The sequence below is a fragment of the Podarcis melisellensis genome, assembly GCF_964234715.1.
Source record: "Podarcis melisellensis genome assembly, chromosome: 2".
Classification (NCBI taxonomy): domain Eukaryota; kingdom Metazoa; phylum Chordata; class Lepidosauria; order Squamata; family Lacertidae; genus Podarcis; species Podarcis melisellensis.
In genome coordinates this window covers 88,750,562-88,766,650 of record NC_138529.1, presented here as the reverse complement: position 1 = coordinate 88,766,650, position 16,089 = coordinate 88,750,562, and the positions used below count along the sequence as shown (strand labels likewise).

At 40.5% G+C, this 16,089-nt stretch overlaps 1 protein-coding gene across 3 annotated transcripts in view; it reads left to right on the top strand.

The window, feature by feature from the left end:
* GRM7 (glutamate metabotropic receptor 7) overlaps positions 1–16,089 on the top strand; it is a 411,272-nt gene that overhangs the window by 358,586 nt on the left and 36,597 nt on the right. For all 3 annotated transcript variants that reach the window (XM_081901588.1, XM_081901586.1, XM_081901587.1), the window contains one exon: positions 9,351–9,597. In XM_081901588.1, the coding sequence (XP_081757714.1) occupies positions 9,351–9,597 (247 nt within the window). The remainder of the gene's footprint in view (positions 1–9,350; positions 9,598–16,089) is intronic.

Here is a 16,089-nt window from a genome sequence, read left to right as displayed (position 1 = left end):
ATTTCAACCCACTACTTATGGAACCTTTATTAGTAGCTCCTCTTTCACTAGGAATGAGAAGAAGAGACTAGCAAATTTAACATCAGAAGAACCAGAGCTTTTTTTCAGGGGGTACTCAAGAATATGCAGTACCAACACCTCTTTTTTGTTGTTCAAAAGTGGCACTTACTGTAACACCTTCATGGTGAGTACTGGCACCTATTTGTCTAGAAAAATGGCACTGAGACGAAAGTGCAACCATCCTCTGTGAACACGACTATGTACAGCATTAGGCTTGAAATGTACCAGTAGTTTATAAACCAACATCTATTTTGTTCCCACTTGGACAACTCTATTATATTTTTTAATCATCTAACTTAGCATGCTAGTACAATCCCTGTTTGGGGCTTCTTTTGCTTAAGAGCAAATCAGTATGTCTGACATTGGACATGCAATATTACCATGTGTTAAACAGCAAATGTTTAGAAATAGCTTCTCATCATTTTCTTGTCCCTACAGAGAATATCACCTTTTGTTTAATTACAAAGCACTGATTTGACAGTCAGATGGTGCAAATGATACTCTGACATTCCCATGGAAACTTCAGAGAGGCCATTTGCATGCCTTGTTATTTTGTACAGTAATAGCTGCAATCATCATAACTACTATCATTTGTTTATCAAATGTCCCCTGCGTGCCATCATTAGTCACTGGTAAAACTTAGTGAGCTACACTGAAGACATAGCAATCAGCATAGCATTACTTTGCAGTTCAATTGACCTTAAAAAACCCACACCTCTTGTAGCCCAAGAGGTGTGTGTTAAATGCTTGCCATGTAAAAACTCCCACAAATGGAAATGCTAAATTCTGTGTTTGAAGAAAAATTATGCAAATGCCATAATTGTTACCTATTATCATCCTCAGATGCAGATGGAAATGCATTATGGTTTGCAGTACAAGAATATTTTGTTTTTGGTAATGAATTGCCTATTTATAGTTGCAGATATTCAGTATGTGTGCCACTGTGTATATGCGCATCACTCCAAACCCAGAAGTAACCCAGAAACATCACTGAAATATAATTAAAAGGGCTTTTTCAATGGGTTTCAGTTATACATGATTTCACTGACATGTGCAGTGCCTTGGAATGTGAGCTCGGTGGGGGGCTTCCTGTGTAGTGAAAGGATTTTGAATAGTTATTGGGGATTTGGATGGAACAGAGAAAAGTGATGATAGGCTTGACAATATAAAGTCGTTGTGGGGTGCTCCAGGACCCTGTAGAATTGTTGTTTTCCCCCTCAACCTCCTACACTTGCACCTTTTGAATTTTCACTGTTAAATTACCCATGAAAATGTAGCTGTTGTCAACACGTTAAATAGGTGTTTGATATTTCCATTTCTGGCAACTCATTTGCTCTTGTGTGTGTGAGTGTCTTATTTTCCTAGAAAACAATCAATCAATCAATCAATACATACATACATACATACATTAACACTGTATATCATCAGAGATATACAGTCTGAAGCAACTTTGGGTAAAAATAACAGAGTTAAATGAAATCATATTCTTGAAACCCAACACAAAAAAGAACATATATTTCTAAATCTCTAAAAAGAGTAACCATTTTATGTCCCATGTTTGTGTAAAGAGACAAGCCACATACATGCTTTATGTATCCTGTTTGTAAAACGTCTCATTTTGAAGAGAACAGAATCAGCTCAGTAACCAAGATAATATGTGGATTAACTTAGCATTCAGAAAATTCTACCCTTGCAAATGCTATTTCTCAAGCTGCAGGAGCTAGAATGAAGCGTGGGCCCCTCTCTACAGATCTCTGCCAGTGTGTAGGAGTACCACAGAGGCCCAGTTTTGACCCAAATAGGCAGCCCCCCAAAAAGGCCTAGCTAATTGCCAGGTGCCCTCATAAATATATGGAGACAGGCATCTCTCCCCACCCACCCACAATTACCCAAGAAGGGTTGCTATTTTATAATATATCTCCATTTACAGACAATGTTCTATAAAATGCTTTTTACCTACTCCAAACAGCTAGAAACAGTCCCACATTTTTAACAGTTTAAAACTGCTAAAAGCATGAAGATTTTTAAAGGATTTTTCCTCCACCAAAACTACCACATGGACATTGGATGGAAAAGACTTGCCAGTCTTTTTATGTGAATGGAACATGAACAGGATTCATCACTAGTGAGAAGCATTTACTTGCAGAGCCATAAAAAGCTTGGCTTTTTGCTACTTTGTTCCAACTACAGAATCCCAATTTAAGAAAGATTTGGATTGTAGAAAAGCAAGGATTTGTGGTTCATCATTGCCGACTGGAAATTCATCTTCCAAATCTGGTTATGCCATAACAGTTTAAACCAAAGCTGTGGAGGAACATTAATTGTTCCAGGAACTAATCTCCCAAACAAGTGCTGCTGAAATTAAATCAGTTTACTTTAAAGAAATAGGGCGGTGTCCACTGTTAGTCAGAGCAAATCTATGGAAATCAGTGTGCTTAAGTAAATTCAAGTATTTATTTAAGTATTAAATATCCAAGTAAATATTTACAGTAATTAAATGGCTTCCTCAGAGTATGACAGTTAGATTTCACCCAAATGTTTTAACCTCCCATTATATGTTCTGCCATTCATGTGAGAAAACAAAGGGCAAAGTTTTATGAAATGGACAGCTGGAGGACAAAACATAAATTCAGAATTATGACAGATTGGAATTAGAAAAATCTGGATGAAAGATTCCCTCCCCCCTCCCCCCGGTACATGTCACACAAGTGAATATTTTCTTTCCAATCTCTTTTTTCTGCTGCCTCAGGTATTGAGATGAAAACAAGTTCTAAACAGTTCTAAAGCATATGGAATGAACATGACAGGGTTGTCTAGGCATGGAGGTGAGCCTGTAGCCTCCATCTGGTACTGCAAAACCAAGTGCAACAGAAACTGCATGTTGTTGTTTTTTTTAAAAAAACAACCTTATGCTATTTCATGTAGACAGTGATAGGTCTTTCCCTTGGGATGTGCCTTGTGCTAAGTGGATGTACAACTTGTAAAACAGAAACAAGCACCAAGATGTCACTGAAAGCAATGACTGGTTTGGTTGTTTGTTTTTTTAAAAATCTTCATACCACATTCACTATCCCTTGTTATTCCCCGGTAATAAACTTGTAGTACCAATTAATTTAAGCATTATGTCTTCCTATTCACAAATACAGAAACAATGACAGAAACAACAAAAGCAAGCAGAGTTCTTGCCCTCTTTTCTGTCTGTTTCTCTCTGTCTAACTAATATATTGAGTGAATGGGCCTGAGATGTGTGTATTCAGACTGGACCTATGTAAGTAAAGGTAAAGGGACCCCTGACCATTAGGTCCAGTCGTGGCCGACTCGGGGGTTGCGGCGCTCATCTCGCTTTATTGGCCGAGGGAGCCGGCATACAGCTTCCAGGTCATGTGGCCAGCATGACTAAGCCACTTCTGGAGAACCAGAGCAGCGCACGGAAACGCCGTTTACCTTCCCGCTGGAGCGGTACCTATTTATCTACTTGGACTTTGATGTGCTTTCGAACTTCTAGGTTGGCAGGAGCAGGGACTGAGAAATGGGAACTCACCCCGTTGCGGGGATTGAACCGCCAGCCTTCTGATTGGCAAGTCTAGGCTCTGAGGTTTAACCCACAGCGCTACCCGGACCTATGTACTCACAGGCTATTGTACATATGGTGATGCACTGCAATATTGTAAAAGAAATGGGGGGGGGAATGTCTTGTCCTGGAATTAAGTTAGAGTGAAAAGAAATGCGAGCACATGATAGAAGTGAATAAAATTATACATGGTGTGGAGAAGGAGGATAGTTTTTCTGTCATAACACTGGAACTAATGGACACCCAATGAAACTGCATGTTGGTAGATTCAGGGCAGAAGAAAAAAAGCATTTCTTCACACAGTACATAGTTAAACTAATTCACTCCTCGATGGCTATACTCTGCCTCCATGGATGGTTGGCCACTGTGAAAACAGGAGGCTGGACTAGATGGTCCACTGGCCTGATCTAACTGGCTATTCTTATGCAGATCAGTGTTTGTAGGTAGAGCGTATAAAGAAAACACATGTTTAAGTTAAGGGTTATGTACAAAAGAAGCAAACCCGGAGCTAGAACTATGAACAGAGTGAAGATACGAAAGGGCATTATTGTGGAGATTTCAAGCAAGTTCATAAAATCATAGAACGTTGGAAGGGATCCTATCGTATCTCCTCTCAGTTTCCTATTTTCCTAGTTAAACATACCCAGCTCCTTCAAGCGTTCCTCTTAAGGCTTGATATCCAGACACTTGATCATCTTGGTTGCCTTCCTTGTTCCAGCTTGTCAATATCCTTCTTAAGTGGTTGTTTTGCTATGTAATAGTAGACCTTTCTCAGATAACTAACAGTGTAGTCTGTTCAGAAGTCGGTCGTGTTGAATGCAATGCCTCTCCTCAGTGCCTGATTAAGTAAGAGATGTAGGTAGATGACAATACATGACAAACCACTAGTTGTGTAAAGAGTATATATTGTAGGACAAAAACAGCTGTTACCTCTTCCTCCATCACATGGCCATTTACTAACAGTTGCTTTATGAGGATGGTCCAGACATTGTATTGTCTTGTGAATACTTTTATGATTGAAATTTGAGTTTATTTTTAAATGGCCTTGTGAAGATTTGTTTCATTAAAATAAAGAATGATAATGAAAATAACCATTCCTTTTGATTCGACTCACTAGTAAAGCCCCATAATAAAAACACAAGTCATTTCAGCTACCCACTTCTCGCTAGCAGAGAACCACAGAACATCTCAATTGATACAGAAAAACTATGAAATCGTCTATTGAATGATGCTTCTTTTAAAAGTGTTAGTACAAAACGTAATTTGTTCTTAGAGGCAATTGTCAAGTGTGACCCTGCAGTAGCGTATTTACAGCCCAATTGTCTTTCTCTTTATAGGCTTTTATGGTGAAAGAGTGGTAGTCACTAAATAAAATATGATGTCCAAACTGTGGCATTTTATAGTACAACCCCACAAGGACCTGATCCATAAGTGATTAGAGGATGCAACAGCCCCTTAGCCATTAAAATTGTCTATTTGGTGCCATATGTGCTGTTCGAAGTTTTCTAGTTAATATCGCTGCACTTTAAAGGCTATTTGCAGCATTTTAAGGTAATTTTGTGTCATTTGCATGGAGAACATGAGATTGTGGCACACATGGAAATTCAAACTGAAATATTTTATGTAAAGTAAATGATCAAACCTAGGTACCTTTGCATTCAAATGATATCCTGAGGGTGTTCTTGTTGCTAATGTACTTTAGCAAAGTTTGATGTGTCCTTGATTTCAGGTTGATGTAACTTTTTTGGGGGGGGAGGAGCCAGATTAAAATTCTGAATTGTTGCTGCTCCTGAACAAATGTGTTAATCAGAACAAAGCTATACACCAGACGTTGCACGTTTCTGAATATTGTGAAAAATCTCTCAACCCAAAACTGTATCAAACATTTTTTTAAAAGAAGTGTAATTTTTTCAAGAAAATACATTTATAAATGTGCATTTTGAGAGAATATAAGTTTTAAAATGCATATTTAAATATGTATTTCATGAGAAATTTTATGTGGATTTTTTTTTAAGGAATGCATATTAATGTGGAAAGTAGGATGAAAAGGATTTATGAGGAAACAGGTGTGAAAACCTCCTTGGAAGGTGATAGACTCACCTTTAGTTGAGGTTTTTAAACAGAGGCTGGATGGCCATCTGTCCAGGGATGCTTCAGTTGAGATTCCTGCATTGCAGGGGGCTGGACTAGATAACCAACTCTACAATTATATGCTTCTTTGCAAGAGACAGAGGAAGAAATGGGCTGGCTCATCCATCACTAGCCATTCTTCCCTAGCCAGGTGTACATTTCGTGCACAACCGAAGCAGGTTTTGAAAGACAAAAGGAAGGACTTCTTTGCATAGGGTCTTGTTGACAAACGGATTTTGCTGCCACAAAATGTAGGGATGGAAGTTCTTCAGTTGAGGATTAGGCATGGAGGATAAGCCTAGCAATTGCTACAAGTCATGATGTCTACACACTGCAGAGCAACACTAGGAGAGGGCTATTGCTCTCTTTTCTCAGTTGTGAGCTTTCCATGGGCAGCTCATTGGTCACTGCGAAACAGGACATCCAGCAGAATTGTTTTAACATACTTAATGATGCACAGTAGTGGTGAAGAGGCAAGGGAGACATTTCTATAAAGGAGCCTTTGAGGTCCTTTGTCAGTGTGGAGTTCCAGATCTGATACCCGCTGAGAGCTGCAATGGCCCAGGGAAGAGTAATCTCCCATACTGTTGCAAGCTGAATGGCAGGCTGCCCTTTAATCTCAGCGCACCCTCTGAATAATTATGGGGCAAGATTTAATCTGCAATTAAAGCATTAGTTGATTAAGCTACTAAATAAATTGATTGAGGCTTGCGAGGCTTCTTAAAGGCTCTGTAACATGAATTAGCAATTCTTCATCCTTTCCACTGTACACATGTACAGGTGGGTCACCCATTCAGGCACTTAACTCTCAGCATATAAGTAGATTTATCCTATTTGATGGGAGCAATTGTCCAAGAAGCTAAAATCATGCTTTAGTGCCTGACTGGTTTACTAGACCTAGAGCGATCAGTCTTTTTTAGAAATGAGAGGAACCTTTGAGGCTGAATAGCATGAAAATAAGGGGATTTTATTCTTGACTGACACTAGAGAGTACCTGAGAAAAATGGTAATTTTCCTCTTTTTTAGTCAACATTTTTTTAAAACCTAGGCCTTAACTAGGATGACCAAGGGACGCGGGTGGCGCTGTGGTCTAAACCACAGAGCCTAGGGCTTGCCAATCAGAAGGTCAGCGGTTGAATTCCCATGACGGGGTGAGCTCCTGTTGCTCAGTCCCTGCTCCTGCCAACCTAGCAGTTTGAAAGCATGTCAAAGTGCAAGTAGATAAATAGGTTCCACTCCGGCAAGAAGGTAAACGGTGTTTCCATGCGCTGCTCTGGTTTGCCAGAAGCAGTGTTGTCATGCTGGCCACATGACCCGGAAGCTGTCTGTGCACAAACACCGGCTCCCTTGGCCAGTAAAGCGAGATGAGCACCGCAACCCCAGAGTCATTCATGACTGGACCTCACAGTCAGGGGTCCCTTTACCTTTAGGAGGACCAAGTTTCAAATCCCTGCTAAGCTATAAAGCCATGGAACAGCCATTATCTCTCAGGCAGGGACAGTAGAAGTGGGGACGCAGGAATATCACTGCCACTCCCTGGGATAGTGCAGGGCTTGTTCAGGATGGCGGCAAGTTTGAGAATTCACAGATGCACCAGCAGAAGCAGTGGATTGGTTCCTCTGATGCCCTACAAAGACCTGACCTCACCACTACCCTGCTCTACCCCTTTCATCATTCAAATAAGTGACATGAAAACTGATGTTTAAAGGCCAGCTCTGCCCCTCGGCTGCTTCATCATACCAGCACTCCTGTACTTAGCCTAACATGCTACTTGGGTAACTTCCTGAAATCCTTGGAGGAAGAATCCCCCATCCTAGTGGGATGTCCATCCTAGTAAAAATGCATAAGAAGATAATGTTGGTATCTTTGTGTTGGGGGGAAGAGCAGCTAGCTACATCCCTCGTAAGAAAAATGGAAAAGTGTGCTTGAAACACACATTTGCACAACCCATGTAAGTGGAACCGGGACGAGTTGTGGTGAGGATCTTAAGGTACCAGTGGTGTTGGCTGTAGTGTAGACTTTACAAAGAAGCTCTGCCTAAGTTTTTGTTTGTTGGAGCTCAGTCAGACAATACCTGGGATTACAGAACTTCAAAGCCTAGGGGATTCCTTGAGTTGTGCTCTGTGGACTAGCTAGCATACTTCCCCCTTGAGCAGGGGTCAGCAAACTTTTCCACCAGTGGGCTGGATCACCCGCGCACAGGAGTGCGAGAGAGAGAGCGCACGCGTGCACATGCACACCCGCCCACCCGCCGCTCTTTCCCCACTGGTTTTCAGAGCCATGGTGGGGGAAGAGGTGATGTCTGCAGCTTCCTATTGGCTGCAGGAGCTTCCTGCAGCCAATAGGAAGCTGTGGCTGCATCGCGGTGCACCAATTTAGCTCCATGCAGGGACTGACCAAGTGGGCGGTAAGGGCCGGGGGCCAGTTTAACAACCCCCTCGGGCAGTATTCGGCCCGCAGGCCATAGTTTGCCAACCCCTCCCCTTGAGTGTTAAAATCAGTTTTAAGAACTTTGCACAGCTAAGCTATGGTTAGTGTCCAGGACACTAATAGATTATTATTTTTAAGGCAGTTGAAAACTCCCTGGAAAAATAGAGGTGTGATTTGACAAGAACAAAACTGGAAGCAAAACCGAAAAGACTGAGTCAATGTTGCAAACTGGGAGAGAAGTCTCCCGAACAAGATGTATTTTTCCGAAAAGCTTGCCAAGGCAGCTCATAAATATTGAGTTGGTTCTGGGAAATTTGCCTGTTATATTCCAGCACCCAGGACTCAGCATGCAGTCCCCTTGTTGGACTGTGATGACTTATACAACTCCATGTCTTAATCTTCATTCCAGGAGACAATAAGCTCTGTCAGAAATAGTTCAGTGAAGGGAATTATGTACATGATAATATTTTATGATGAAAAACACCAATTTTGTAGACTTACCTGAGAGTTAAGTTCTGTTTGATATAGTGAGATTTACATTGTGTTTATACATAAGATCGTATGAGATTTCTAACCTAGAAATATTTGGTTTTACTGCAAAAGTATCTGCAAACTTGACAGAGCCCTGTCCTGTTTATATAATTTGGTCTTCATATGGTATGAAAATGTGGGTAGGGATGAAGCTGAATGACGAGAAGATTGAGGGCAGACAATGGAAGTATTTCTTCACTCAGTGCATAGTTAAACCATGGAATTCACTAGCACAAGACTGAGTGATGTATGCCATCTTGGATAGCTTTAACAGAGATTTAGATAAATTCATGGAGAAAAGGCCACTAATGGTTACTAGTTCTGCTGGCTATATATTGCTTCCAATATCAAAGGTAGGAAAACAGCTGCTGGAAAACCCAAATTGTAAGAGTAAGCTCTGATGGCTTCCTACAGTTTATTATTGGCTTCCTACAGTTACTGTGGGAACAGAATGATGGAGCAGCAGCACTTTTTCTATGGTGAACCGCTACTGCAAAATTCAGAGCAAGGAAAACAATCTTGTAGTCCACCCTGTTTCAAGTTATGTCAGAGGCACCTCCTTTTTAAGGTGCTGTTGTCCAATTCTCAATCATTATTCAACAGTGTCCTCGTGTGTTCTTTCTCCTAGGTCTACATACAAACCACCACACTTACAATATCCATGAATTTAAGTGCTTCAGTGGCCCTGGGGATGCTTTATATGCCGAAAGTGTACATCATCATCTTCCACCCTGAACTAAACGTCCAGAAGCGGAAGCGCAGCTTTAAGGCAGTAGTGACAGCAGCAACCATGTCGTCGCGACTGTCACACAAAACTAGCGACAGACCAAATGGGGAAGCAAAAACAGAACTTTGTGAAAATGTAGACCCAAACAGTAAGTAATCTCGAACTTGTTGCTTTCTCTGCTGGTGCTATGCTAGGGGTCATGTTGAGAAGTGCCTTCATAAGTTCTGGTCTCCTATTTTGAAGATTATACACAGATATCTAAAGGTATCTCATCTCTGTGGGAAGCTTTTTTTATGACATTTATTCTTTCTCCATCGCTCTTTGGCTCTTCCCACTGAGAGCGACCCTCTGTGCTACTCTTGAAAACCACAAGCATTTATTCCTCCTTGCCTCACCTTCTCTTTTAGGAATAGGCTTCCAAGTATAGCAGTTTTCTTTCATAATTGACCCCAATACTGTGCCCTCATTCACACCTGCCCTATATGACTGAAGGTCTTAAATGGAGAGGCAGGACATCTGCCTGGTGGTCCCTCTCCTTTCTGTGTCTGACTTACTTGGCTAATTCACACATCTGTTAATCTCTGTGGAAGCATTTTCTCCATGCTTATATCCAGTACTGAAAAGTAGGAATACAGACATAAATCACTATTATTATTATTATTATTATTATTATTATTATTATTATTAAAATCACATGTGGTTCTCAGAACCCGAGACTAAAGCATTCACAGACAACACAATCTCTGTGCCAAATGTGAGGAAAGAGAAATTTAAAAAGATTTATTTTGATTGATTTGTCCTCTAAAGTAGATGTTATTTGGTGTTCCATAGTACAACTATGGGAAAGAAACACAAGCTATAGACAGTTCTTAGTTAAAATCAGTGTTACTTCAATACTGACAGGATTTGAATTTGTTCATTTAGAAACCGTTCTGGTTCTGTGCTGTTATATGGAATATGGTATATTCAAAATTTCTGAATGAAGCAGTGACATTTTGCTCTTTCAATGAGTAGCACACTCTAGGAATGAGCGGCACAATCTGGGGTCGTTGTTTTTTTTTTTTGCATCAAGAGAAATGACATTCATCCTTTAATACCCTCAGAAACAAACTATTTGAAAATATGCAAATTTATTTAAATAGATGGATTAAAAAGCAGATGATTGATTAACCATTTTGATTGACAGCCCTAATAATAACCTGAGGGCTCGTGTTAACTTGAATGTTATACACACATGCAAATTTGATGCAAATTATATTAGAAAACATTTTAGTAGATATGGTTGTCTTCCTTAGAAGAGTCTATAAACTCAAACTTCACATTTGTCAACAGCAGTTGAAGTGTCATATAACAGAGTCAACTTCAGGCAATTTCTTTCAGTGCATTGCAGAAAGGCTTTTGTGTGATATGGAGTGTCCGAATTTCCTTACCAGTTAAGGAGATTAAAGGCATTCTCCTGCTAATTCGAAAACAATCAAAATCATAAAGCAGCCTTATGGGCTTGGCTTAAATATGATTGGCAATCACATATAAAATTATTATGTTTACACCTTGACTTTCAGAGACATTGGGTTATATCCAGTGCTAATGCCAGGCACTGAAATTAAGGGATTTGATTAATTCAGGCCCATTAATTTCAGTGGGTCTTCTCTGAGTAGGACTAGCAATGGATACAACCAACTGGGTGGGATTCAACTAACGAGTCCTGTCTGAAGAAGCCCTGTTTGCACAATAGAGTTTCCCATCCTCTCTGCCCCCTCATCCCCAGAAATTTACCTTCGGATGGTGCAGCAAAGTGAAAAAGGATATTGGGAGTTGCAACTGAGGGAGCCTCTAAATATACATTTTGGTTTTAAAAACTCATAGTAGTCTCAGAGTTTTATCAGGAGCTACTTATTGTCCCTTGCCCAGTTTAAACAAATTCTAAATCAAATTAAAAGCATGAATGGAGAAGTTGTTGTCGCTGCTACTTACCAGCCCTAGTGCAGAGAGATCTGATATCTCATGATGCCGGAAGCCTACATTGTTTCTTATGATCCCACAAGTAAAACATGATTATCATTCTTGATTCATCTTCTCACCCTTTGGATCCTACGGTGTAATTCCCTATGAAATTGCCAACAGCCAATCTGTATGTGAGTCAATAAGCTATCGTTTCAGAGTGACACTTAAAATTAATTAAACTCTCAATAAAACATGTTGGAAGTATCTCGTTTCGCACACCTATGCAATTTTTTTTCTTGCAGATGCACAGTAATCACCAGTCTGTCACAAGCAGGTCTATCTATGTTATTGTTTCTTCTTCTTTCCCCCCTTTCATATCTTAATTACAGAAAACACAAAAGTTGCAAAAGGGGATGAGATCTCATTTATCCCACTTTGCTTTATTTGCAGCGCCAAATGCAATTATCTTTAGAACTGGAAAGGTGCGTGTAATTTCAGTGCTGCTCTTTTTTGGACCTGCTCTGTGGTTACAGCGAACCTCTAGAGGAGGCAGAAGAAACACTTTGCCTTCAATACCACCACTTATATAAATCCAGGTGCCAGCTGAATCTGTGCACAGGTAGTCCACACAACCAATGTCCCCAAATTCACAAGCTGTGCTTGTGATGTCAGAGGCTCCCCTTCCTTCACACATTCACCATCCATGTGGAGGAAGCCTAGAAAGGGCTCATATATCGAGAACTAAAACGTGCTGATTGAGGTCTGAAATTAAGTCAATATCTCCAGCTAGATACAACCTGTGAGATGGAGCACACTAAAATACTATTCTGGCATAACCCCAAATCATTTCAATGTATATTACTCTGAAACAGAGCCTGATGACTTGTGTACTTAATTTAGGCATGAAATGTTCTTTAAGAGCTATCTTTGGTTTAACAAAGGTTGTTGCTGTGAGGTGTTTGGTGGGATTTTACAATGTGTTCCTTTATTTAATGAAACGATGAGGCTTTATATCCATGGTCTATATCTATCCCCACAGGAGATTCATGTACCTCAAAACACTAGATTGTTTGGTGACCAAAAACAATAATAAAAAGCTAGCAATTGACCGTGTTATTTTGTTGCTAAGAGTTTAATGTTTAACACACAAAAAACATATTTCTAGTGCAAGCAGACCTCACAATTGGTGCATTTCATAAACGTAAGAGAGGCAACATGTTTTAATGACATACGTGCCTCAGGTAAAGCACTGATAATGAGGTATATGAGGTTGCAACAAATTATATGCAAGATCACCTCATTATATATTGCTCCATCTTCAAGCATTTTTTCCTCCCCACAACCTCAAACACCAGTAGTTAAAAGGTGCTAAGGGGTTTCTAATAATATGTTTCCTAATTGATCTTCTGGCAGTGATTTACTGAAGGCCAAAAACAGTGTAAGTGAAAGTTATTGGGACCATTCAGTGCACCATGGGACTGACCAAAGTGGAATGGTGGGGGACCATTACCTGCATGTGATGCTCAGTGAGTCTTGGTGGATGGCATGAACTGAGCCCTTCGCTGACAAATGCAGTGGGCAGCTGGTTGAGATGCATTCAAATATGAATCCATTCATATATGGCTCTTTGCTTCCACAGAAGCTTTCACAAATGGAAGTGGGATGGAGGAGATTTTCACATATTTCCCCTTCCCTTGCACTCCTGCCCTCAAAGCGCTTCCCACTCTGTTCCAAAGACTCTTGCCAGTCCTCTAGAGCAGATTTTCAGAAGGGGCAAAGGGGGAATTAGTGAAAATCACCTTCCTCTTGCAGAAACCTTCACTATATCAAAGAGCCTTCTATGGCAGGAGGCTGAAGTGGGTGGAATCCAAAGCTTTTCCTGTCTTTTAACAACGTTAAAAGTCTCACTAATCACTAATACTGTTATCATCTGATATGTGCATGTTCTCCCCATTGAGCAGCTTTGCTTTGCTATTACATGTTTGCATTATAAGTATTTTCCATATGTGATTGTGTTTAGAAATAAATAAATCCAGCAGTTTATAATGAGCTGAATTGTTGGAGGCACTGTTACTTCTTCTCTTAAATTGTTCATTTTCTCTCATGTGTTTCACCGGTTGAATTTCACGGTTATTTGACAAAATAACTCATAGTGTTATCATTTGAATAAGTGAAGTGTATGTTGTTCTTGATAGAAAGTGGCAAATTTGGACAAAAGCAAACTCCTTGCCATATTTATCTTAATTTCGATGTCTGTGCCTGTTGTCTTTAGCTTCTTTAAAAGATTAATATATTTATGAAATCAGCAATGAGAAATAAGATCTCACTTCTTCCTTAATGAGAGGGTTCCCTTAAAAAAAAAAGTAGAATACTTTCTTCCAGAGAAACTGCTTCCCAAATACTACTTTCTTCAGAATGTTTGAGAAGCAAAACAATTTTCCTCCAGGTATGTGACCACATCAAGGCATTACTGTATCTTAAAGCACACACACATCCCTTGGGTCAGAAAATCATACTATGTAGAGTTCTTACATAATTGTGCCAGATAATAACATTAAATTCATTGACATAAACCTTCAAACATCAAGTGAATCTCCCTAAGAAATCACAATTCCATCCCTGATTTCTCCTGTTTGAGTTTAAGTGTTTTGTGACAGAACTTGGAAGTAGCATGTCAACGCTCACAATCAATGAAATTTGGATGGTTGTGTAAGGCAAACATCATTTGTTTAAGTGGAAGGCCAGCTGCCTATTTTTGTGTCCCTTGGGGTCTTTCTTTTGAGACAGAAAAACATTCCTTACACACACCCTGTTAATTTCCTTTGATTTTGCTACCCACATACCTGGAAAATGTGTGTCTATCTGTATGTTTTGATTTTGTTATGCTTCAGAAGGCTCTAAAGCATGAGCCTTCACTTAAGGAAAAGCCATTGCTGTGTACTGAGTGGAGATGGAGAGTGTAAACAGCAACTGAATGGCCACTGGATGCTGGAATAAATAGGCCTTTGGCTCAATCCAGCAATATCTTTTTTGGTTCTTATGAAGCATTGGCAAGGTCAGTACAGTGCCAACATACCTGCAGAACCAGGCCAGTGCTACCTTCAGAGCATCTCCACCATACCGACCTCATCTCCGCTTCACCCCGTAGTCACTCAGTCACAATATACAGCAGAGATGCAGGCAACCTGAGGTCAGGTAAGCAGTGGCTCCCTACTTCTCCATCTTCTATTAAAAGCATACCATGTGATACTTTCAGAATAGATGTAATACAGGCAACCCCAATTCTGGCAATGGACTCATCACTAAATGAAGCTTCCACATTGTCTTCAAGTACAACTCCACATATTACAATGATCACAGCTTTAAGTACAGTCATACCTCGGGTTACAGACGCTTCAGGTTGCGCACCGCACGGAACCCAGAAGTACCGGAATGGGTTACTTCCAGGTTTCGGCACTAGGGCATGCGCAAAAGCACTGAATCGCGCTTTGCACATGCGCAGAAGCACCGAATTGCAACCCGCACGTGCACAGATGCAGCACTGTGGATTGCAAATGCTTTGGATTGCAAACGTGCCTCCCGCACAGATCACGTTCGCAACCTGGACATCCACTGTACTGTAATTGAATTGGGAGGCTACAAGTGTGTGAATCGCCACGTATTGCAACTCTTTTTTTTTTCAAGCCAGCAAGTTCTCAGCTGGAGGACTTGGACTTCAAAATAAAATCAGTGCCTAAATGTGCTTCAAGAGTAGATTGGAAACATTTAGGACTTCTACCCCCTCTCACATATACTCGTCTCCTCTGAGTTTCTATGGAATATAATTTTAACCGAAAGTGTAGCACAGACAGGCAAAACTGAAAAGCTTTGTTGCCTCTCTCTCTCTCTCTCTCTGGAGCAAAAATTCTGTAAGACTTCATTTAGGATGTTTGTGACGTGAAACATGGCAGTTAAGAATCTACTCTGTCTGTGGAATCCCATCAGTGGATTGTGAATGATGTACATGTGAAATGAAAACATCCCATGTTCTACTTCAGAGAATGAAGTAGGCCCCACGATGCAACCACTGCTCTGCTGTGCCGTTTCTTTCGTTTGTTCATTTGTATCAGTTCCTAACATCATTGGCATGTTGTTGCCTAATTCATCTTTTTATGGTGGGGAATGGTGGGAGTTTCATAAGACCAGCCCAATGAGAGAAGTATGGAAGACAGTGAAGACTGATAGCATAGCTGAACATAGGGAACTAGATTCTGGATGTTAGCTGGTGCAAACAGTTCCAGGCCTTTCTGGAATGAATCCAGTGTATTCCTTTGATGTGTAGGCACCTTCTCTTATGTTCAGAGGTACCTGAAGCCTTCTGTGAACTGATTTGTTCGTTGTCAATTTACAGGACTGTAATTTGTGTGTTGCCATATCCCCAAACTTTATAGTGTGACTAAACCTAGCTCATAAATTAAAGGTTGATATTCAACATCACACAAATGGGCATCTGTTCACGCAAAGGGACTTCCCCTTTCCCCCCCCCCCTCGTAACTCTGTGTTCCCCAATAAGCTATGGAGGACCCCAACCAATAACCATCTATAACAGTTTTTGAAGTCATGTAGGGGGCTACAAAGAGGAAGAGACAATGGGGAAGTCCGGATGTGAGAGCAGAAGTCCTTTCCGCTGCTTGACTGAAACCTTTTGATGTCACCC